This window comes from Coffea arabica, chromosome 4e, assembly GCF_036785885.1.
Source record: "Coffea arabica cultivar ET-39 chromosome 4e, Coffea Arabica ET-39 HiFi, whole genome shotgun sequence".
Taxonomy (NCBI): Eukaryota; Viridiplantae; Streptophyta; class Magnoliopsida; order Gentianales; family Rubiaceae; genus Coffea; species Coffea arabica.
Window position 1 is genome coordinate 3,352,357 of NC_092317.1, and position 22,145 is coordinate 3,374,501.

Sequence of the window (22,145 nt, forward strand, 5' to 3'; positions counted from 1 at the left end):
AACTTTATATAGAAAGTCATACTCCCTACTCTTACTGTGTAGCATGATAATGTGGAGTAGTATTTTGTAGTTTGTGTGCTTTTCGGGCTAATTACGTACTTTCTTGTAGTCTCTGAGTTCATTATGCAATTGCGAGCAGGGGTGGAATTCGATCCCGGGTTGCCGTACCCCAACTGGGGTTTCGTGGGCAAGCATTTATTGCGTATGATGCACGTACATACATACTTGGGTAGTCCCTCAGGCATCGACATTCAACTTGGCTGAAGTAATTTCCTTCACGCAATCAGGAGCAACGATTTAAAAACTGACCCGAGATCTTGACCATTCACTGGGTGGGTCTATCGGCAAATCTTTGGAAAGGGATCATGTTTATTTTTATATGATGAGACGCTGCCACGCTGTCCGATTACGAGAGCCGGGACCATCAAACAAAATCCACATCGCCTGCTGCGACTGGATCCTCTGTCAATCCTAGAGCCGTAACTTGTGTTGTGACATCACGTTGATGCCCTTGCCCTTCCCATTTTCATTTTCTTAGTCCTACTCGATGGGGAAAATGTTTAATCACATTCTCATATTTGTTTGTTAATCGCAATGCCCTTGACTTTCTTTTTATTCACGTTCCTTTTTCTTTTCGTGTTAATTACAACTTAAACAATAAGAAGTGATTGTAAGCGATCAGGCGTATTTGACGGTACATTATTTGAAATATTACGAGGTAAATATTTAATCACATTCTGCTGTTTGTTAATCGTAATGCCCTTGACTTTTTTTTATTCACGTTCCTTTTACTTTTCATTTTAATTACAACTTAAACAATAAGAAGTGCTTGTAAGTGATCAGGTGTGTTTGGACGATAGATTATTTGAAATATTATTCGAAATAATTGTTGTAACACTTTTTTGTAATATAATATATGTGAAAAAAATGAAAAGGCGATTTAGAAGATAGAAGAATGTATTAAAAAATATGTTTATAATACACGCAAATTGTAAATAAAACCTATCCAATCACACTCAATTTATTGACAAATGGGGAGAGTCCCGTTAACATTTTTCTATAGTAAAAAAAATGTTTTCTTTCATGACTAGATCGTATCCAATCCTAATTCCTAGATAATGCCCAACCTAAACTTGGATTTGGATTTTGGGCAAAAAAGAAAAATGAAAGTTTGATGATATTCATGGTGACATTTGATGATATTCTATAGCCAGACTCCGAAGATTCAAAACCAAATGAAGGCCAAAGACAAATGTGGGTGTATATATGTGTGTGTGTCCACTTGCTTTGCCATGTTCTCCAATAATGAGGAGACAATGGTGTGGGTCTTGAACCATTTGTATGTCCATGATGGCATATTTTGTAGATGACAAAGTTCCACCTAAATCTCTACTGAGGTAGATTCTCGTATCTTTCATAAGTCAGCATTAAGAACTTCATCACTGTTTGTTGATAATCGATTATGTTCAAGTACGACTGTGCCTGCTCTCATTTTGTTACCACTCTTGAATCCCATTAAATCCAAAAACCAACTTTGAAGAGGAAATATATATATATATATACATATATATATATGTATATATCTGCCTGGTCACACTACGTGTAAGTGACCAATGGACCTATACCTACTTTGGACTTGCGGCTTAGGATTACAAAACCGAAGCCGATAGGATATATAGACAGGTAAAAAATTAACGCAAAGTTGCTTAGGGCTAAGCGAAATTCTGATTAGTGTTAGTTAATATCGACATTGCTGACTGGTAATGACTCGGGGTCTTAATCTAAAATGTGTTTTTGGGGATTAGATATAAGTAATCTAAAGGTGTTGTCTATCTAGTACAGCTGATAAGCACGAAACCTGGTAGGCTTGTACAGTTTAGTACTCCCTAGTCAAGGTTATCATCGAAGCATGTGATTAGGCACTGCCGGATAAAAGAGAAAAGTAAATTACTTAAAAAATTGAGTGTATAAATAATGACCCTTCTCAGCAGTTGGGATTGTCAGTGCTAGTTTGGCCAACAAAGACATTACTGCTGCTATTACTACTTCAGCTTCTTCCATTTCCTTGCAACACTCCTTCCTCTTCCCTTTTCACTCGCTCACTTTTTAAGAGACAGATTGATTAGTTGACAAAGAGAAAAAAAGAAAAGGGATTCAATAAAATGTTTGCAGAAGAGAATGGTTTGAGGGGTGACCCAAGGTTGCAGGGCATATCCGATGCCATTAGAGTAATCCCTCATTTTCCTAAGCCAGGTCCTTCTTATGTTCTTTCACGATTAGTACTATATTCTAACTTCTAAGACTAGAACAAGCATCGTTACTTACTGACTTATACCTGATTCTTTTGTTATATGTTCTTGATTCATAGAAACGCTTATCGTTCAGGGATGTTTCCCATGTTAAGTGTGGAATTATGCTTAATCTATTTGACTTGTGTCTGAGATTGCAGGTATAATGTTTCAGGACATAACCACGCTGTTATTGGATCACAAGGCCTTCAAGGACACCATTGATATCTTTGTTGAGCGTTACAGAGAAATGGACATTTCTGTCGTTGCTGGTACTGTCTTTCTTGATATTATTCCTGTTTGAGACATTTGTATTTTACCACGTTTAGTGATAAGTTCTGAGACTATTCGCACTAAAAAGACGGTGGGATTTTCAGTTTAATGAACTGGTAAGTCACTGTTATTACAATGTAAGGAGTATATTTTAACTTATCATGTGAATTTATAAAGGAAAAGTATTGGACTCAATAATTGCTGGAGGAAAAAAGAGCTTGCTTTTGGATTAGGTGGACTGCTTTTTTAACTTCTGTTATTATTTGCATTGCCCACTATCCCTTACAAAATTTTATCTGGTTACTGTATAATATCATAGGAGTTGAAGCCAGAGGATTCATGTTTGGTCCTTCAATTGCATTGGCAATTGGTGCAAAATTTCTGCCCCTACGCAAACCAGGAAAGTTGCCAGGTACGTTTAGACGCTGCGTTCTTGACTTTCTCGGAGGAGTAACCATCAGTGTTCTAATGATTCATCATCTTCTTTTGAGAAGTCTGGGAATGTAGAAAGAAGGAAGGGGGGCTTTAGTGAGGATTCAGCAAAATCTTTTGGTGGTCTTCTGCCTTTCGTCCTTCGTAATTTCTTTCCTCCCATAAGTATTCTCTAACATAAATTGATCATTCTCAAGTGAACTTACAGGGAGCAAAAGTTCCAATTTTCACACACTGGCATGTATGGCTGGCAACATGCCATGCATTACTAATAGTAAATGACTGTGAATTGTTTAATGAGTTCCGAGGAAGGAATAGTTGGCCTACAAAATTTACTTTTTTGGGTTAACACTCCATTTTTTTTTTTTTTTTTTTTTCGCCCCGCTGTTGAAACTTGGAATTTTCAGGGAGTGTTATCTCTGAAGCTTACGAGCTCGAATATGGCAGTGATTGTTTAGAGATGCATGTTGGAGCAGTACAACCTGGAGAACGAGTTTTGGTAATCGATGATCTAGTGGCAACCGGTGGCACCCTGTCTGCAGCCATAAGGCTTTTAGGTAAGATCCTGGCTACACCTTTGTTGATGGTCCTTAGCGTTTCAGTGTGACTATATATTTTTTTCACTAGATCGAGTTGGGGCTGAGGTGGTTGAATGTTGCTGTGTTATCGGGGTGCCAGAGTTTAAGGTAATTGTGTGAATTTTCTCTAATTCAATTAGACTGCTTGCTAATCTTTATGGTTTTAACTAAAAAACTATAAATTAGGTGCACTTTGTTCTAATATAATATCCTTTGGAAGATTACTGCATCTACGATCAGACTTCAGATGGCATTTTCCCAGCATCGGCTATACTTGGGATGCATTTGATGAAACTGAAGTCTGAATCTATTAAGTTATTGAATTGTTATAAGTACTAAAATCTGATACGTTGAAGTATATATCACAGTCTGTACCTTTGATGGCACCGCGTCACGTATATTCCCTACCTCTAGATCGTGTCATAAAATGTCCGTTAGGAAATATCTCCATGGTTAATCATGTTTTATTGATGGATAACATTTGTTCAATTTGCTTTTACTTGTACAGTGGCACCATGTAATCTAAGGGTGTCCGATTTGAGAGCTGCATTGGCTTCAATTTGTTGTATTGAGCCCAATTATCATAATGAGTTCCTTTTTCGAGTGAAACTAATAGTTGAATCTTTTGTTTTGCAGGGTCGCTGCAGCCTCAACGGGAAGCCATTGTATATCCTCGTAGAACCTCGACAATAAATGATTAGCGGTTGGTACTTTCAAAGTGCTAATGTTTGTCCCCAATGGAATTGTCTCTGCTGGAATTAATATCTTACAACATTTAAGTTCGTTTATGGGCGGCTAATATAAAGGATTCTGTCATCGATTGCAATTCACACCACAGACTTGTATTTCTTTCGACGGGTGGTAACTTCTTCATCAATGTTTGGGAACTGAATTTCATAAACAGTTCTCCCCAACCAATTTGCGAATTAATACACAAGAGCCTAGTGTGTCCATGCGGCTTGTGATATTAGCTACTATCGCATTTCTAACCAGAGAATAAAAGTTGTCATCCGACCATTTACGACCCATTTTAACCTTAAACACTGCCATCCATGCCAGCCAGTAGTACATTTTTAGTAAAGGACTTAGTGTACGCCTCCCCAGTCCGCATCTTGCACCGCTCAAATTACATTTGGTTAGGACCCTTATCCCCTTCCTTTCGTTTGTTTTCCTTTCCATTCTAAGTTTATCTAAGACTAGAAAGAACCGAAATCGTAATTAGAAATTTCAAAATTACAATCGTAACTATTCTTATAAAGAGCGGTTCTGATCTCACCTTGTTCAAAGAATTGAAATTAACAATTCTAAAATGATGACTATATCTTCTGTGAGATGGTTGACATGGAGTTGGAGAGATTTGCTTTCGATTGGAGATTAGGGTTTCTTATTTGTGAGCAAAGGTAGAATGCAGTCGCTTGTTTGGGCTTTAAGTGGGATTAGGTACCATATTTCCGGGCAATGCGCAGGTCAATCTCCACAATCCTAATCTCTCGGGTCCTTGTTTGGATTGCAATTTTCAGCAGAAAAATTTTCACGTTTTTCACAAATACATTTTTTAATCACCTTTTCTAATTCCAACCAAGCGCAAGCTCAAACTCTAAGATCAACGATGGAATTGGTTAAATTTGAATCTCTACAACTCAGGTTTGGACCCAAGCCCAACTAATTATCATGGCTAGGAGTCATTTTGCCCCCAACTGCATAGATTTTGTTTCTCTTTTTTGACTCCCTTGATCCCGTCGGGTCACCGGCTACTATAGATTAGAGTAGAATTAGAAGTAGGTATAGATTAGAGTAGAATTAGAAGTAGGTGTAGACGGTAACAATAAACAAAAAAAAAAAAAAAAAAACCCTTGTTTACACCTGCACCTACCATTCTTCAACTTTAACCTCAACCTCGTCCTTCGCGGCTTCTTTGGTCTTAGCAAACTTGGATGTTCTTGCTTTTGTCCAAGTGACCCAAGGAATAAGCTACTCCTATTATATAACTTCGAGTAGCGTGTATCCGTTTTTGGCATTAAATAGTTACGAAATTCAATTACATCACTCTGTGTTTGTATATTTTTGCAGCTTGATGACAATAATTGATATCACATACTATTAACGACCAAAATTCAATGGTGATACCAAGATGAGACTATAGGGTTTTATTGTGATTAAATCATACTATACATAGGGCTACTCTTTGTCGAATAAAAATTAGAGTTGATTGGGCGTCAAAATCTATAGTAACTTCATACAACGAGCGATCTGTTTATTGTGCCTGCATTGCCCTTAAATGGCAATGAATGAGATATGATTCGAATTCGCAATTTTGTCATTGCGCCTTACAACCGATCATCCCAGCCATTCCCGTGTCGGGGACAAACAGGCCATTGACGTGGTTGCGTCTCGCATTCTAGTGTGATATTTTTGACTTTATCTATAAAAAATTGAAAATGAATATAAACATGAGAAATTCATAAAATGAAAGTGATAGGACATCATTTCATTTGTGTTTATCATATCAGTCATCATTTAGAGTAGGATTTTCTTATATATGTAGAGTAGGGTTTTCTTATATATTTTTGGATAATAACCTAATAGGTTGATATCAAACTCTTCCTTGGCTTAGCGGAATTTTTTGGATAATAACCTAATTGGATCTATAGGAACCGATGAAGACTGAACTACTATTTGATCAAATGAATCCATTATACATCTATCTGAATTTTTTAGAGAAATCACATATTATAATAATTGATGTGAGGTCAAGGGTTTAAACCCTTGACTTCCCACGCCACGAAGTCTTAAGGACTTATTGGTGGGCTGGTGGTTGATTTCATCTGATTACGGTAGGTTGAGGTTTAGCAAGTGCAGCCTTTGTGGCCTTCGTGGGTAATAAGGGCAAGCGGAATTGGGAAAGAAAGAATACCTTAATAGCAGGAGTGAATTCTAGGTTATGAATATTAAATGGGTGGCACTGACGTGGTCAGTTTTAGACTACTCGGTTTGTGGGTGGGCTGTAGACTGGGTCTACAGAAGTTTTTGCGGAAAAAGATAGTGTATGAATTCCCCCAATTGAGTCTGCATTTTAGTCTTGGTCAATTGTTTGGGCCTGGCTTTTATGATTCACCCGGAGCCCATCTTTTGAAATGGATGGGCTCAACGTAACCATCATCAGATCAAACCAGACCATTTCTGATCCTTATCCCTTGAGCAGAACCATTCAACCGCTGTGAGTTTTTTAAAAAATTTTTTTCCACCAAGTCAACCTTCCTCAATAGCATCATTTGTTAGTAGTGGACTAGGCTCCGTTTGCAAATGAGTTTTTTAGATATTTATCTAAAATTTTATTATAATTCATTATAGAAATTGTAAGAAAAATTTTAAAGATGAAAAACTTTTTTCTCTTTCTTTTTCTTTTCTCTCTTCTTCTTCTCTCGCTCCCTCTCCCTACCCGCTGAAAGTTGCAACAACAACAACAAATTTTTTTTTTTTGCTTTTTCTTCTCTCCCTCTCCCTACCTCTCACCCTCCTCTCCTTCCCCCCTGTGCAATCTAGCCGGGAGAGGGAGAGCGGGAGAGAGGGGAGATGGCTGGGAAGAGGAGAATGAGAGGGAGAAGAGAAAAAAAAAACTTACCTCTACCGGTGCCAAAAGAGGTGATTGGCGCCAGAGATAGTGGTGGGTTGATACGGGGGAGAAAGAAAAAGAAATGAGGAAGGGAAATTTTATTTATTTATTTTTGTATATTTTGAGTATTTTAAAGTGTGTAGTTCAAAAATTTTGAGATTTTTTTTTGAAATTATTGTAATTAAAGTTGCTAAAAAGCTAGTAGGAGACAAATTTGGCCAAAAACTCATTTACCAAACAGGCCCTTGATTCTAACAAGTAATTTGTCCAAATTTCCTGGATAGCAGCGAATATAAGCGTGATTGCTAATGTCAGAAGGAAAAAATGACCATTCTTTTTTTTTTTTCACAAAAAAAAATTAGTGTATGTGAAAGGTCTCAAGTCTAAACTTCTCATTTAAACTCCCTCTTTCTATATCATCCAAACCATCATTTCCCCCAAAACTACACTCATTGAGATCAATCTTTTTTTTTTTTTCAAATACTGATAAAATGATACAAACAAGATAAGATTTCAAGTCAAATTCTGCAATATTTTCATATTTTCATCATTATGGTGCATGTTGAGATTATCCTATTAAAATGTAAGCATGTCTTGTATTTTATTTATATTAAGAGGTAAGGTATCATATCCCTCTCCATCATGCACACTTTTACATGATTTAAAGAAAACTAGTTTTTTTAAGCACCCTATTTATCTAGAACAGTCACTACAAAATTATGAGACCATCAATTACAAACTCAGCAAACTCATATTAGGTTGTTTTAATTGTGTGGAGAGACTTTACACTAGCTACTGCCGTCAAAATAAGGTTAACAACAAATGTAATGTTTGTTAATTTAATTTCAGCACCTAGGAAGAAAGTAGAGCTTTTAACGAGTAGAATCAAATTGAATACTTGATGTTTAGTCTCTGTTTGTATATTATTTGAATAGGGTTCGAGTTTGCCTTGAATATTAACGAATTATAAATATTATTCGAATTCGATTCGTTTATTTGTATAAACATTTGAGTCCGAACTCAAATTCGGCTCATTAAACTATACGGGCGAATTTGAGTTTGAACTCGAGTTCGAATTTGATTTTGAAGATGATTTAATTATATTTTTAATAAACAAAACATTATATAGAATAAGTTTAATTTTATTTATTGATTTTAAAAAAATAAATAATGCTAATTTATGTGTAATTAATTTTTAGTAAAATATAATATAGGTGTGCAATATACTTCATACAAATTAGCAAGAGAATGTGTTAACAAAAGAGAGAGAAATAAATAAATAAATAAATAAATAAGCAAAAAAAAATCAAATTGGCAATGGAAAAAAAATAAAAAAGAGAAATTGACTCTATGGGGAGCAACAACCAGCAAGATTACGGTCCTGTTTGATAACTCATTTCAACACTTAAATTTAATGGATTTAGATCTTAATATATTCATACCATTTGATAAGTAAAAATTAAATATCTGAATTAATTAAGTGGTACTAAATTTTTTAGGCAAAACATACTTCCAAAATTAAGTAATAAGTTATTTAGTTATCATTAAATATGATATGTACTCAAATATATTAAATTTAATATTTAATAATTTAATAATTTAATAATTTTAAATTTTAAATTTTAGATTTTAGACTTCAGTTTTATCAAATTGGCCTTACGTTTACACAGAATAAGGAAACTTTTAAACTACGCTCGCCCATAGCACGTGAATCAACGCCAATTCGTTTACATTCTATCCTCGACCGCCTCAAATATAAAGTGGCAATTTCCCCAACTCACAAAAGTAGGAGGCAGTGTGACCGAAGGAACGTACAAAGCCTCCACTACAAGAAAAAGCTTTGAATCTCTTTTTATCTGTCTCTCACGTCAAAGGAGATTTGACAAAACCCTAATTTAACCCAAGTTCCAAAATTTGATTTTCACCGGCGAAAGGACCAAAAACAGATTGACAATTTTAAGGTGAAATTCTATTGAATTTCCTGCATAGGATTAGGATTTGGTCTGGATTATTTATTTTAGAGATAAAGAAGCAGACGGGTTGAACAATGTCTGCAATAGTTTGTGGAAAGAGATCGTTTTTTGACGACTTGCAATCGCCGTCGCCGACCGCTTCCTCACCGCCGGCAGCCAAGAAGCATCGGTGCATCTCCTCTGCCTCCCCTGTTCGTTTTTTGCACTCACCGCCACAGCAGCCGCCGCTTATTGATCGCCTCATGGCTGCCTTTCCTGATATGGAAAAGGAGGTACATCTATCGGTCTATGTTTGGGAAGGGCGGGGTGATTTTGATGAACTTTGCAGGGGTTAGGGTTTAGCGGATGGGTTTGAATCGTTGACGATTGCTTCTTCGAATCTTGTAAAATTAGAAAGATTTTGACGAAAAAGCTTTGTTATGCATATTTAATCTCTTAAAATTTCAAATTTGTTTGGTTGTTTGAGCTGTAGAAAAGTCATGATTTTGCTGAATGAAGATTGGCTGAAGCATGATTCACCGGTCCTGTATCGATTGCAAGTCATGATCTTTTTGTTTATAAATGGAATGAATTCTTTAATGTTTGTGCTGGATGGACGCATTTCTTCAATTTTACAAGTTTTATGACTGTTTTTCCTCCATTGGATTTCAAGTTTCCAGGTTCACTAATGGGCCATGGGAGTACAATGTAGTTTTGATGTGCTTGTTCCAGTCCTAGCCTTTTGAGATATCTTATCCCATTGAGTAGTGGATGACCTGGTCCAAATTATTATCTGCTGAAGAAAATACTAGTTCTTTGAGTGTCAAATTGCATGATCTGAGCTGTCTTAAACGTGCTTATTACTAAGGTGCTCTCCGTGATGGAGGAAAAAAAACTTGTCTGAACACTCGAGTCATATGCCCTGTGATTTACTTCTTTCTTGGTGCAATTGCTTGGTTAAATTTCTGGCTTCCTTTTCTTTTTTGATCTTTTGCTCTACCTGTTTGCTCAAAGTTGTCATTTTAGACTACTGGATACCAAAGCTCGCATTTTTATGATGCCCTTAGGACAATCCCTGATGGATTTTAAATTTAATTTCAGCTTCTTGAGAAAGCATTGGAAGAATTTGGTCATGACTTGGATTCTGCTATTAAAAGCTTGAATAAGCTTCGTCTTGGATATGTGGAGGGAGAGCTGCATTCTGTGGTGGAAGCACATGCACGTGGGAAGAATGGTATTTTATGGATAAATGTAGCATGCGTGGTTGGAAGTCAATTGCATAATGCTTCAGTTTTTACGGTTCATTAGTACTCTGTCTGATATATTAGTGATGCATTAATTAAGATCTGTATAGTGATAAATGTCTTATTATTTTGAGGGTTCCTTTTGCTTAGGACTAGGTTGTTTCCATCTCATACTTTGGTACTTGGAGTCGTTGAATTTAAAAGATGAAATTTATGATTACACACCAAATTGGCAGGTATTAGCTCCTCTGATGAAGGGGTGTCTGTGGCTCCAGAAGATGCTTCTACCCAAAGCAACATTCCAGTTGATGGAGCAGAATGGGTGGAATTGTTTGTTAGGGAAATGATGAGTGCTACAAGCATGGATGATGCTAGATCTCGTGCCTCAAGAGTCTTGGAGAGTTTAGAGAGATCAATTAGTGCACGTGTTGGTGCTGAAGCAGCTGAAAGTTTTACCAAGGTTGGAAAGAATTGCTTATTGCACTTGACTAGCTTGCTCATGCACAAGTCAGCCTGTGCGGTTCTGCAATTAATGTCCTCATCTTTTTGCAGGAGAACACGATGCTGAAGGAGCAAATTGAGGTGTTTCTTAGAGAAAATTCCATACTCAAGCGAGCTGTTGCTATCCAGCATGAGCGTCAGAAGGAGTATGATGATAGGAACCAAGAAGTGCAGCAGTTGAAGCAGTTGGTGGCTCAGTATCAACAGCAGTTGAGAACTCTTGAGGTAAAAATCGATCCTCTTGAGCTTCCTCTTGTTTTTAATTATGATTTAGTTGAATAAAGTATGTGTTGCCTTCTAGAAATTAGAGATTCTGTCATTCAAATCTGTCTGCTGGCATGGAAAGTTGTCTTTGAGACAAGTTTTCCTTTATTTTTTTCTTTTTTGTCGTGTTGGCTTCCTTAATCTTAACCATCTCAACTTCTTGTTGCCTTTGCAGGTGAATAATTATGCCTTGACAATGCATCTGCGGCAGGCTCAGCAAGGCAACTCCATCCCTGGACGTTTCCATCCAGATGTCTTTTAATGAGGATGTGGAAGTTGTCAACATAGAGCCGCTAAGCTTATTTGTTTGCCATATAGGGTGTTCCTAGAAGTTGTAATGTGGTTTTAAGTTATAGCAGATTAAAGGCCGGATGCGAAGTTTATGCCTAGGGGCCAAAGTGTTATGTTAATGTTTGCCCTCTTGTTTGGATGTTGTTTACAACTTAAAACAAGGACAGCTGGTTTCGTTTGCTTTGCTTTTAAGAAGCCAACACTGAAGTTGGTGTGTTGAACCATGGCTTCTTTAGAGTTCAGAAACCAACCATATTATTCTTTGCTTTCTCAAGAGCGCTTAGAACCAAACCACAGTTTTTCTCGCTGCTTAAACTACCTAGTAAACATAGCAGCGCAGCAGACTGACTACCAGGTACAAGTATCCTTCATATCGAACTGATTGTACCTCACCATCCTCAACCCCTAGCGTACAATTTCTTTAGCATGTTAAATTGGGAGTGTTTGGATATCACAAATATCTTAAATAATATTTCGCTTGCATCATAAACACATTTTTCAATCCATTTTTTTATATTTCTAATTATCTTTTTATTTCATATACATTATATCATAAAAAGTGTTACAATAATTATTTTAAATAATATTATAAATAATATTTTAAATAATAATTATTTCAAATAATCGTTCGCTCCTTGACGTCCATTTCAAGGGCCTATGATTCGTTTTGTCAATTATTTTCACATTTACAGACCATCATTCTCAAAATTTAATTCCTTTCCCATTTTAAGTAGGGATGTACGCAAGCCGAACTACTCGCGAGTAGCTCAGTCAATGGTTTGGCTTGAACTCGGTTTGACTGAGTTCGAGCCGAGTCTCGAGCTATTCGATTGTTATTCGAGTCGAGTTTCGAGTCAATATTTTGAGGCTCGTGGCTTGTCGAGCTACTCGTCGAGCCGGGGTGTATTTAAATAATATATATATATTATAATTATAAAATGACCGTTATGGGTATAATTTATATTGAATTTACAATATACTCTTCTTTATAATAAAATTTCATAAGGGCAGAAGTGTACATTTACCGAGTCGAGTCAAGAAGCTTGATTAAACTCGACTTGATAAGACTTGCTTAAAAGTCGAGCCTTATCGAATCGAGTCGAGTCTCGAGCTTAAAGAGAGTTTCTCGAGTCAAGTCTCGAGTATCGATTTTTTGGATTCGGTCGAGCTCGACGTCGAGCCGGGGTGTATTTAAATAATATATATATATTATAATTATAAAATGACCATTATGGGTATAATTTATATTGAATTTATAATATACTCTTCTTTATAATAAAATTTCATAAGGGCAGAAGTGTACATTTATCGAGTCGAGTCAAGAAACTTGATTAAACTCGACTTGATAAGACTTGCCTAAAAGTCGAGCCTTATCGAGTCGAGTCTCGAGCTTAAAGGGAGTTCCTCGAGTCAAGTCTCGAATATCGATTTTTTGGATTCGGTCGAGCTCGAGTCGAGATCGAGCCTAGGTACATATGAGTCGAGTCGAGCTCGAGTATAGTAATACTCGAGCTCGACTTGGCTCGATTACATTCCTAATTTTAAGATGCATGCCGGCCTCACCGTCTGATTGGCAACGGCTTCTAATCATTTCTCTCCTGTCTCAATGTTGCATTGATTCCAATTATAAAGCAGTTTGACTTGCTAAACTGATGAAGCTAACTTAAAACATGTCAAGTCCCTCGTACATGAGGACTCAGTGGCCTTGTTGTTTCTGGCCCAACTTACTCCTAGTTAGTATGTTCGAAACGAAAATGGATATCATAATTCAACTTGGTACAAATGCTTACAAAAAGTAATGCGACTCAAATCAGAAGGTTAAGAAGATGTAAGGCTCGTATGCTAGTATTTTTTTTCCTACATATGCTAGTATTTACCTCAACTTTTATTAAAATTCTAAAGTTCTTGCAGGCTCACTGTTTTTTTTTCTTTAAAAAATTAAGAGGTGGATTATCTGTTAGTTTACATTTGTCGTGAAAATGTCCACCGGAATAGAATTTTTTTTTAAATGTGAAAAAATGACACAATAATATAATAGACTTTTTTTTTATGAGTAAGAGATTTTGAATTTAAAACATTACAGTAGACATAGATTTTAAATTTAAGACAACCTACTTGTAATTCCTGCTAAACAGAAGATTATACAATTCTGGCAAACAAAAAAAAAAATGAATACTTTTTGTTTTAGTAAGGTACTCCTCCTTTTTACTCTCCCCAAAATGTTTTAACCTACGTAAACACGTTGACAATAGGACGCGAGAGTTCCAAGCGCCGAAGCGCGTACCCGCACCACATCTTTTCCCGTCCTTTCCAGTAAACCTTCTTCCGTCCATAGAAAAAACGTTGTCCCATTTCTCCAAGGAAAAGGCAAAAACAAAACAAAACAAAAAAATATGACCAAAATTAAAAATTTCACCGGCTTCTTCAATTTCTCTTAGGACAAACATCAAACGCTTTGATTGCATTTCTACTATGAACCCTGCAGCTGTAATGGCGAATTCTGCAACCCTCACTCTATCGTCCCCTGAGCCTCCGCAAAGCAGGATTGCCCCAGTCTTCCCATTTTCTTCATCTTCATCTTCGTTTCTTGCTGGTGGGACCCATTTGCGGAGTCACAAGAAGTTCATCTCTGTCTCCTTATCTTCTTCTTCCTCTCAGTTCAGCAAGAAGATTTCAGCAAGGCGGTTTGGAAGATTGGTTGTGGCTGCAGCTGATTATTACTCTACTCTTGGGGTCTCAAAATCTGCTAGTGGTAAGGAAATTAAAGCCGCTTATCGGAGGTTAGCTCGGCAGGTACTCAACTGGCCTCAAGTCATTTTTATGCGTTTGTAAGTTTGTTTCTCTATGACTTACATTTACTCTATCGGGTTTGTCAAAAGTTCTGATTCCATGGTTCATTGAAGGTAGATCTTCATTTATCTATTAATGTGCATGTGGGAATTTTGATCTTAGTAGCAATGAGGTGAAGTTACGCTATTGCATATCAATCTGATAAGTTTATAGCAGTTTATGATTAGTAATTGACTATGCATCCCAACTTATCATAATCTATTTATGGTCCAATGGAGGAAATCCTGATGCAGATTAGGTGCCAAGTTATAAGAACAAGTTAGTGGCTTTGTGCATTTCCATTTCAAAAATTTGTGGCAAATGAAGTTAGAGCTTCCTTGCATATCTTCCTCCAGCTTTCTTTGTTGAAATGAAAAGTAACTCATCTTTCACTTGTCTAGTCCCAACCTCCCCCCCCCCCCCACAACAACCCCCCGGCCCAAAAAAAAAAAACCAAAGCCTTTTCACTTTCCATATTGTGCAGTCATTGTCGATTGTTTTTAAGCAGGAAGTTGCTTTTTCTTATTCTTTATGTTCTTTTCTAAACTTAAATTTAGCACAGCAGACAGCTGCATCTAGCTGCCTGATTGATCGATATTACAAGTTTTTTTTTCCTTTCCTCTGTCATGGGTGTGTTTCTATTCTATCAAACATGCAGAACTATCTGTGCTTATGCAAGGATCATTGACTATGTTCCTCTCTTAGTTTCTTGCTTTGACTTTACAAAACCACATCTGGGATTGCTTGCATCCCTTGCATTTTATGAAGTGATGTGACATATGACTTTTTTTTAGTACCACCCTGATGTAAACAAGGAACCTGGAGCAACTGAGAAGTTTAAGGAGATCAGTGCTGCATATGAGGTGAGGAGTGTGGCTGACAACTTCCTTTTGTAGAATTTCATTGTAGGAATCAGAATAGTTTCACATTTTTTCCATCATCTCCACCTTTTTGTGTGATTGACTTGCAATTGTGGAGGTGCATGAAATCTTCCTTCTTTAAGTATTATTTGTCTGATTATAAACTGCAGTGGAGGTATTGTTTACAATTCTTGCAAATGGAAGGGTTAAATTGAAATTCATGATTGTAACTGCTTTTGACTGACGAGTTATTGCAGTAATATTCAATACGTGACTGATTGTATGTTTCTCTATTCATTTATTTGGATATAACTAATGTTATAAAGAATTTGACGTGGATGAACTAATGTATTTATCATGATATCAACCATGAACTCTATTTTTATTCATAATTTTCCTTCTGCTATTGGAGAATGATAATTATGCACTAGAACACTTCAATCCCGAAAGCATCTTTTTCTTGTTGGCTGCTGACTATTAGGAGAGAATTGCACATGTTATTTTGTTTCAAAATAGTTGGAGCAATATCGTGGCACAACTTAAAGAATGATAGTTTGATTCATTCCCTGCTTTACATTTTTTGCCGCTTATCAAATGGCGGACTCTGAATTGTAACATGGTCAGGTGCTATCAGATGACAAAAAGAGAGCTTTATATGATCAATATGGTGAAGCTGGAGTTAATAGTTCTATGGGGGGACAAGCAGGGGCTTATACGGTACTCACTGAAATTCTAGTTTTTTAGATTTCGAAGTTGTTCATATAAGAAAGTTAATTCGATAATTTGTATTGAGAGGCATCTATTAACCATTCATCTTATTGCAAAGTTTGTTGAGAGGCATATATTTACGCTTCATCTTACTCCCAAAGTGTATATCATGGTCATGTATCACTTTGGTGATGTGATGTCCTCTGTTTACATTGCTAACAAATTAGTGACGATGTGATTTCTCCTATTCTAGCTTAGGGATCTTTTTCTACTCTTTCCATATGAGTGCAGAGTTTCCTGGCATTTGGTATAGCAATAAACTAATGTACCCTTCTGTTCAAAGGCCTTTTCTTCTCTCGCTGATCAGTCAAAAGATAAAAACATGTATATACTATTGGTAGATGTTTTCCTAGTCTTATTGCAGTGAAGTATTACATGAACAAATGTCTTCTATAATGTTTTTCAGTTTCTCATAGTTATGAGCTCTTAGATACAGGTTTATGATTTTAGGTTCAGAGTTCACCTTCTGTTTGTGCTCCAATTTCAATAATGGTTCAAGATAATGTTTCTGATGCACTTACTTTACTTACTTTCAAGTTAAAGGAATAGGACATCACCATAATTAAAATTAGATTAATAGATGGTTCATAAGCATTTAGTGGATCCATTCGTTATGATAAACCATGAGATCAACATGAAAGAGATGTATGTGATTATACCACATCATCATACTACTTTGATCTGACATTTTTTCCTTGATCACATAACAGACAAACCCTTTTGATTTATTTGAGACTTTTTTCGGACCTAGTATGGGTTTCCCTGGAATGGATGCAACTGGTTTTGGAACACGTCAGCGAAGTACTGTCACTAAAGGTGAAGATTTACGGTAAGATGATGAATTACTGCAGTTAATTTTATGGAACTCCTGGCAGGCTAATATTTTTTTATGGCCCTATGGTGTAAAGTTTCCACCTTTTTTCTGCATGATGGTTCTTTGAAGTATGTTAATTTAGCGTTGTCTTCAATTGATTTTGACTGATAAAAGGATACGTGTTCCATATGCCAAGTTTTATGTCTATTCTGCTTCTCTGCCTTCCATCTGTCTGCTGTTTAGTATATCTTTCATGAGGTGCTATATGTTAAGCATTCCTTAATTGAGTCGACTCATGGACATGGTGAATTTCAGTTATGACATAAGACTCGAGTTCTCAGCTGCTATATTTGGAGCAGAAAAAGAGTTTGAGCTTTCTCACCTTGAGACATGCGAAGCTTGTGCTGGTACTGGAGCAAAGACAGGCTCTAAAATGAGGATATGCTCAACATGTGGTGGCCGTGGTCAGGTTATGAGAACTGAACAAACACCTTTTGGAATGTTTTCGCAGGTATTTCAATACTTTTTCTTCCCGACGAATGGAATGTATACCGGTTGCTCTGTATATAAACACAATGCATGCCTGTTATCTAAATGTTTTCTTGTCTATCTATATGCATTCAAGTATAGTGAAATAACTAGTGGTGTATGCTTTGTCAATAGAACTATGAAGTTTCTACTTATTATATTAATCAGATATACTAAGGATCATTTTCTTCAGTTTCAGTCCATACTCTAGGATTAAGTAACATCTTTGCAGTCATGTCATGGTGCCGTTAAAAGAAGCTCATTATTGAGAATGCGGAGGTGGAAAAAAATTGCCTTTTCATCATGTTTGATGAATTTTAGTGTTGAATGTGCGCTTTAAACCTAAATCTGCCAGTTCTTTTCTAATAACTCCATCGCCTGTAGTAATTTCAATTTTCTCAAGTTCATTGTTTTCATTTTTGAAGTTCATTTTACCCTGTCCTTATGCTGGCACTAAGAACAAAATTTGCTGAACGATATGTGGATAAATGAAAAGTTCAAAAGGAACTGACTAAATCTCAATGTCAACCATGCAAGGGCATTGTTGTTGGAAGTCAATAATACTGATTGGAGCACCTGAAGTAAAGAAAGGAGATGTGTCTCAGATAATTATCCAAGGAGAGACTAATGATCAATCTGCTTAAATGACATACACTCTGGAAACTGGAAGTTTCAAGTACAAAAGAATGAAAATATATGGTTCATATTTTGGAGGTTTATGTGGGGTTTGGCAATAATGATGTATAATTTTTTGGGGTTGAGCAATAATAGAAATCATATATATGCATTTGCCTTTTATTTGCAGTTATCATCTACCTTTGCGCAACTTGTCTTCAAATTCCTCTGTTGATACTCTGGCTTTATTATCCCCCTTATGGCAGTTAGTAACTCTACTTTATCATTACAACCGTACAGGTTTCAATATGTCCAAATTGTGGCGGCAATGGTGAAATGATCTCTGAGTACTGTCGTAAATGTTCTGGTCAGGGGCGGATTCGAGTGAAGAAAGATATCAAAGTCAAAATTCCTCCTGGAGTCGGCAAGGGCAGTATTCTCAGAGTTGCTGGAGAGGGTGATGCTGGACCAAAGGGGTATGATTGATGAATTATAGTTTATGTTATTGTGCACCTGTAGTTTGTACTGGCTATACCTCATGAGAAAGTTTTTTTATGCGATTCCTTTTGTTTTAGATTTTGATGACACTGTTATTTTAACATCTAAAATTAGGGTAGTCACCATTACGTATCAAGCTGGTTTCTTTAGATGCATTGTGAAGGTCAACTGCAGAACATTTTAAGATTATAGCCCTTTACACATTCTAGTTAATGCTTCAAAAGATATAACAAAAGGATGATGCAGAGTGAGATGATGTCTTGGATGTGCTTGTCTCTGACTGTTGAATCCTCCCCTTTAATTTTCTGCAGAGGACCACCTGGAGATCTTTATGTATATCTTGATATTGAAGAGATACCAGAGATTCAACGAGATGGCATAAATCTCTCTTCTACTGTTTCAATTAGTTATTTGGATGCTATATTAGGAACAGTTACCAAGGTACACCTACTCTTGATGATTATTAAGTGTACCATATAGATTTAATCATGCCCATGGACAGGGTGTTTAGTATACATCCGCTGTGGTGACTGCTAGTTTTGCTTAAACATCAGCATGTCTCTTTTGAAAAATTTTATTTGTGGCTAAAAATGATAACAATCAGTCTGGTCCTTGTATTGTTATAGGTTAAAACGGTTGAAGGGCTTACTGATCTCCAAATTCCTCCTGGCACTCAGCCTGGGGGTGTTCTTGTCTTGGCAAGAAAAGGTGCACCTAAATTGAACAGGCCATCAATACGCGGTGATCACTTGTTCACCGTTAAAGTTAGTATACCAAAAAAGATAAGGTATCCTTTGACGCTTAACTCATGATTACTAACTTTTTATGTCTCTGGTACTGTCTTAGATGGTCTTGTGAGAATGTTGTACTTTCATGCTCACAAAAAAGCTTTTTCAGGAATGCATACTAGCCTAGCTAGACTTTTTTCTAATTAAAAAAAACAATGGCCTCATTACGTCTTTATTCTGCTGTCATAATGGTTCATTTTATTGTTTAATGTTCTTTGGTTGTACAGTTCACAAGAACGTGAATTGCTTGAAGAACTTGCTTCTCTAAGTAGTAAACCTGGCAAACGTTCAAAAACTCGCCCTAACGTTCAGCAAACCAGTAAGTATTGATTATAATCTATTGGACAGAAGACGAAGCTTCTCTTAGGCCGTTATTCTGTGGGCCTTTCATTCCTTTTATTCAGCTGATGAACAACCCATGATGTTCCTGGCTGCTGAGTTTACAGTGTTATTACCATTTGTACCTATTCATGCTAAATGCACTTTAGCTGCCATCGTTTTAGATGATTCTAACAACAGATAATATTGCTATACCTTACAGCTAAAACTGTACAAAGCGAAACAGATTCTGCTACGAATAATAGTGAGGAATCCGAAGAACAGAACGACTTGTGGAAGAAGTTTACAGATTTTGCTGGGTAAATTCCTTCCCTGTACTTTGTAAAATTATGTCGTAGATACTAATTTTTCAGAATTTGGCCCACATTGTTATGCTTTCAGCAAGTGGTTAGTACCGTTGAGAGACGGTTCTTGTAAGACCTTTCAATTCTTCCCTGCCATTCTGGGTTTGTCGTGTTCTCTTTTACATTGTTAACTAGCTGGCTTGTTTTATGTAGTTACCAGCATATTAAGGTAGCCAAATGACCAACATGGTTGATAGCTGGGGAATAGGACAAACCCATTCTAATCAGTTAATTTCCAGACTTCTTAATCCAATTTCTCTAGTTTATGAAGTTATCTTGTCAAGAATATTTCCTCAGAATCTTGTTCAGTTCAATAAATTGTCAGTAAGTGTCTGCTATAACTGAATTTGCTGTTATCATGAGTTGTGGAAATAAACATGCTTTCTCGTGATCTTTTATGCTGCTGAGTCATTTTAACTTGTTCAATAATTGAATGTTGAAGTCTTCGAATGCTATTGCCTTGTTAACTATGCCTTGAACGCCACATATCTTGAAATGTTATCTTGACTTGTGCATGATTCTGTGGTTGCAGGTCTGTTGCAAATGGAGCACTAAAATGGTTGAAAGACAACCTATAGTCATCCTTGTGGTCAGGAGAGTCCCATTAGGTGCCTGCTTTTTCTTGCAACGCATATCCTATGCTTTGGGCGCCTCGCTTAACAAGCAAAGATGGACGGTGCGGCATTGTTTGCTTCGAACTGAATCTTTCTCAAGCTCTGTTGAAGAAACTGAGGAAAACCCTAGTTGCCATTCTTTTATTTTTTTTTTTGGGTGAACCCTGTAAATCTACATTGCTTGCAATTACACTTAGTTCGAGACTATTAGAGCTGGATTCAGCTGAGAGGAACTGCTTCTCATTGTGATCAATTCATATGTAGAATTGTGCATATTGAACAGCAGCTACATTCTCTGCCTGGCCGGAAAGCGTATTGTTACATCGTTACAACAAATAAAATTTGACTAATTCAACATATCACGGTCAAGTAAACCTGAAGGACGTGGCATCCACGTTGAATTCTTACTGCATGTAAAAAGACAGAAATTTTGCAGTAAAGTTTAAATCAGCGGTTTATTTCTAAAGAACACATTTAACCAATATATTCCTCCTCTCTAAGTTCCTCTCGATGGAGAAACGAGTAGCAAGAAAAACATTTCATATCTACGGCAAAAGACGTCAGTCAGACGCTTCACTGTGAACGACTTTGCCTGATCAAAAGCAAGACTGCGGCAATGACAGGGAAAGAAATTAGGGCAAGAGCCTCAATAATGTTGGGTCTTGTTATCTCTGGAAAAACAACACTTCCATACTTTATTGCAGCCGCACCCGCCACAGAACCACCTCCCAGCTTAACCAAGTAGTTCAAATCTTCCTAACTCAAAATAGAACACAAAGGGGTTAGCTTTAAACCAAAGGTGCTGTAGAGGTTTGAGTTGGGCATGAAGATGTGGGGTGGGGTGGAGTGGACTAACCTGGGACAAGAATGCAATGTCATCAGGGTTATCTTTGTCGGAATTTGCTTCTTCCCTTTCAGACTCTAAAGCTCGAACCAGACCGGCGCTGGTCTTGGAAATTTTGGTAGAGCATGTATTTGGGTTGGCAAAGGCAATTCTGATAGCATTTGGAGGTGGGTTTTTGGAAGCCGGGGAGCAACTCTTTAGAACTAGTGGAGCGGCTGCAGAAGCCACGGCTGCCATATCCGTCAACTCGACGTACCAACAGGCAACAGAAAAAGCAGTTATGTGGACAGGAATTAACTGTGATGTGATTCCGGCTTGGCCTGAGAGCCTAACGTGGAAATTTGCTTTCCCCTTGGCTAATAGCGATCCAACGTTTACCAACATTTCTTCCTGCCAAAAAAAAAAAAAAAAAAGTGTGGATAAAAATAGAGTTATGTTCAATTGCCTCCCCGTATTGTACTTAGTACATTTGTTTTATGCCATATGTACCAAACAATCTCCTATTTAAGCATACGCATTTCTTTTGACAGTTAAGTGAAATGATATTTTTTTTGACAAAAAAAAAAAGAAATGATATTTTGAAAAAAAAAAAGTTAGGCACTGATTAAAGTTGAAATCTCAAAATTTAGAGTTTGAGTTCAAATCTTTTTTCCTCTTCCTCTCTTCTTAATCACACCCTTCCTTTCAATGCTGGGTAAAAATAAAAAATAAAAAATAAAAAATCCAGGATTTTTTCTTTTAATCAGGCTATGTACCCATCACCAGATATTGGGGGCCCAATATGTAATCCTCCCTAGGGCCTAACTCACAGGATTTTTTCTTTTAATCAGGCTATGTACCCATCACCAGAAATTGGGGGCCCAATATG

General features: G+C 36.8%; 4 protein-coding genes across 6 annotated transcripts; 3 read left to right on the forward strand and 1 right to left on the reverse strand.

Moving 5' to 3' along the window:
- The first annotated feature begins 1,985 nt into the window (after positions 1-1,985).
- LOC113742838 (adenine phosphoribosyltransferase 5) lies at positions 1,986-4,401 on the forward strand. 3 transcript variants are annotated; one of them, XM_027270839.2, is made up of 6 exons: positions 1,990-2,253; positions 2,450-2,560; positions 2,881-2,973; positions 3,401-3,550; positions 3,621-3,679; positions 4,208-4,401. In XM_027270839.2, exons 1-6 carry the CDS (start codon positions 2,163-2,165, stop codon positions 4,262-4,264), a joined length of 561 nt encoding a protein of 186 aa, XP_027126640.1. In that variant the 5' UTR covers positions 1,990-2,162; the 3' UTR covers positions 4,265-4,401. The 3 variants fall into 3 exon arrangements, with proteins under 3 accessions (XP_071903290.1, XP_071903289.1, XP_027126640.1); XM_072047188.1 differs by lacking the exon at positions 3,621-3,679 and having other exon boundaries at positions 1,988-2,253; XM_072047189.1 differs by lacking the exons at positions 3,401-3,550; positions 3,621-3,679; positions 4,208-4,401 and adding an exon at positions 3,056-3,378 and having other exon boundaries at positions 1,986-2,253.
- Positions 4,402-8,966: 4,565 nt separating this feature from the next.
- On the forward strand, positions 8,967-11,660 carry LOC113742912 (uncharacterized). The gene is made up of 5 exons (XM_027270936.2): positions 8,967-9,429; positions 10,238-10,370; positions 10,617-10,840; positions 10,933-11,106; positions 11,321-11,660. Exons 1-5 carry the CDS (start codon positions 9,232-9,234, stop codon positions 11,405-11,407), a joined length of 816 nt encoding a protein of 271 aa, XP_027126737.1. The 5' UTR covers positions 8,967-9,231; the 3' UTR covers positions 11,408-11,660.
- Positions 11,661-13,775: 2,115 nt separating this feature from the next.
- Positions 13,776-20,638, forward strand: LOC113742656 (uncharacterized). The gene is made up of 11 exons (XM_027270545.2): positions 13,776-14,229; positions 15,060-15,128; positions 15,750-15,842; positions 16,604-16,722; positions 17,023-17,218; positions 18,151-18,326; positions 18,660-18,789; positions 18,975-19,135; positions 19,364-19,455; positions 19,678-19,774; positions 20,352-20,638. The coding sequence occupies exons 1-11, from the start codon at positions 13,909-13,911 to the stop codon at positions 20,395-20,397; spliced, it is 1,500 nt and encodes a 499-aa protein (XP_027126346.1). The 5' UTR covers positions 13,776-13,908; the 3' UTR covers positions 20,398-20,638.
- Positions 20,639-20,861: 223 nt separating this feature from the next.
- On the reverse strand, positions 20,862-21,715 carry LOC113742657 (uncharacterized). Its single transcript, XM_027270546.2, has 2 exons — positions 21,290-21,715; positions 20,862-21,189 (listed from the first exon to the last, which is right to left on the reverse strand). The coding sequence occupies exons 1-2, from the start codon at positions 21,659-21,661 to the stop codon at positions 21,007-21,009; spliced, it is 555 nt and encodes a 184-aa protein (XP_027126347.1). The 5' UTR covers positions 21,662-21,715; the 3' UTR covers positions 20,862-21,006.
- Positions 21,716-22,145: the final 430 nt, after the last annotated feature.

Excerpts from the sequence above, each read along its gene's own strand:
- LOC113742912 (XM_027270936.2), top strand. The coding sequence starts at position 9,232 with ATGTCTGCAATAGTTTGTGGAAAGAGATCGTTTTTTGACGACTTGCAA. Across the intron at positions 9,430-10,237 it reads TTCCTGATATGGAAAAGGAG|CTTCTTGAGAAAGCATTGGA; the intron begins GTACATCTATCG and ends ATTTAATTTCAG. Across the intron at positions 11,107-11,320 it reads AGCAGTTGAGAACTCTTGAG|GTGAATAATTATGCCTTGAC; the intron begins GTAAAAATCGAT and ends TTGCCTTTGCAG.
- LOC113742838 (XM_027270839.2), top strand. The coding sequence starts at position 2,163 with ATGTTTGCAGAAGAGAATGGTTTGAGGGGTGACCCAAGGTTGCAGGGC. Across the intron at positions 2,254-2,449 it reads CCCTCATTTTCCTAAGCCAG|GTATAATGTTTCAGGACATA; the intron begins GTCCTTCTTATG and ends CTGAGATTGCAG. Across the intron at positions 3,680-4,207 it reads TCGGGGTGCCAGAGTTTAAG|GGTCGCTGCAGCCTCAACGG; the intron begins GTAATTGTGTGA and ends TTTGTTTTGCAG.
- LOC113742656 (XM_027270545.2), top strand. The coding sequence starts at position 13,909 with ATGAACCCTGCAGCTGTAATGGCGAATTCTGCAACCCTCACTCTATCG. Across the intron at positions 14,230-15,059 it reads ATCGGAGGTTAGCTCGGCAG|TACCACCCTGATGTAAACAA; the intron begins GTACTCAACTGG and ends ACTTTTTTTTAG. Across the intron at positions 19,456-19,677 it reads CCCTAACGTTCAGCAAACCA|CTAAAACTGTACAAAGCGAA; the intron begins GTAAGTATTGAT and ends TATACCTTACAG.
- LOC113742657 (XM_027270546.2), bottom strand. The coding sequence starts at position 21,661 with ATGTTGGTAAACGTTGGATCGCTATTAGCCAAGGGGAAAGCAAATTTC. Across the intron at positions 21,190-21,289 it reads ACATTGCATTCTTGTCCCAG|GAAGATTTGAACTACTTGGT; the intron begins GTTAGTCCACTC and ends ATTTTGAGTTAG.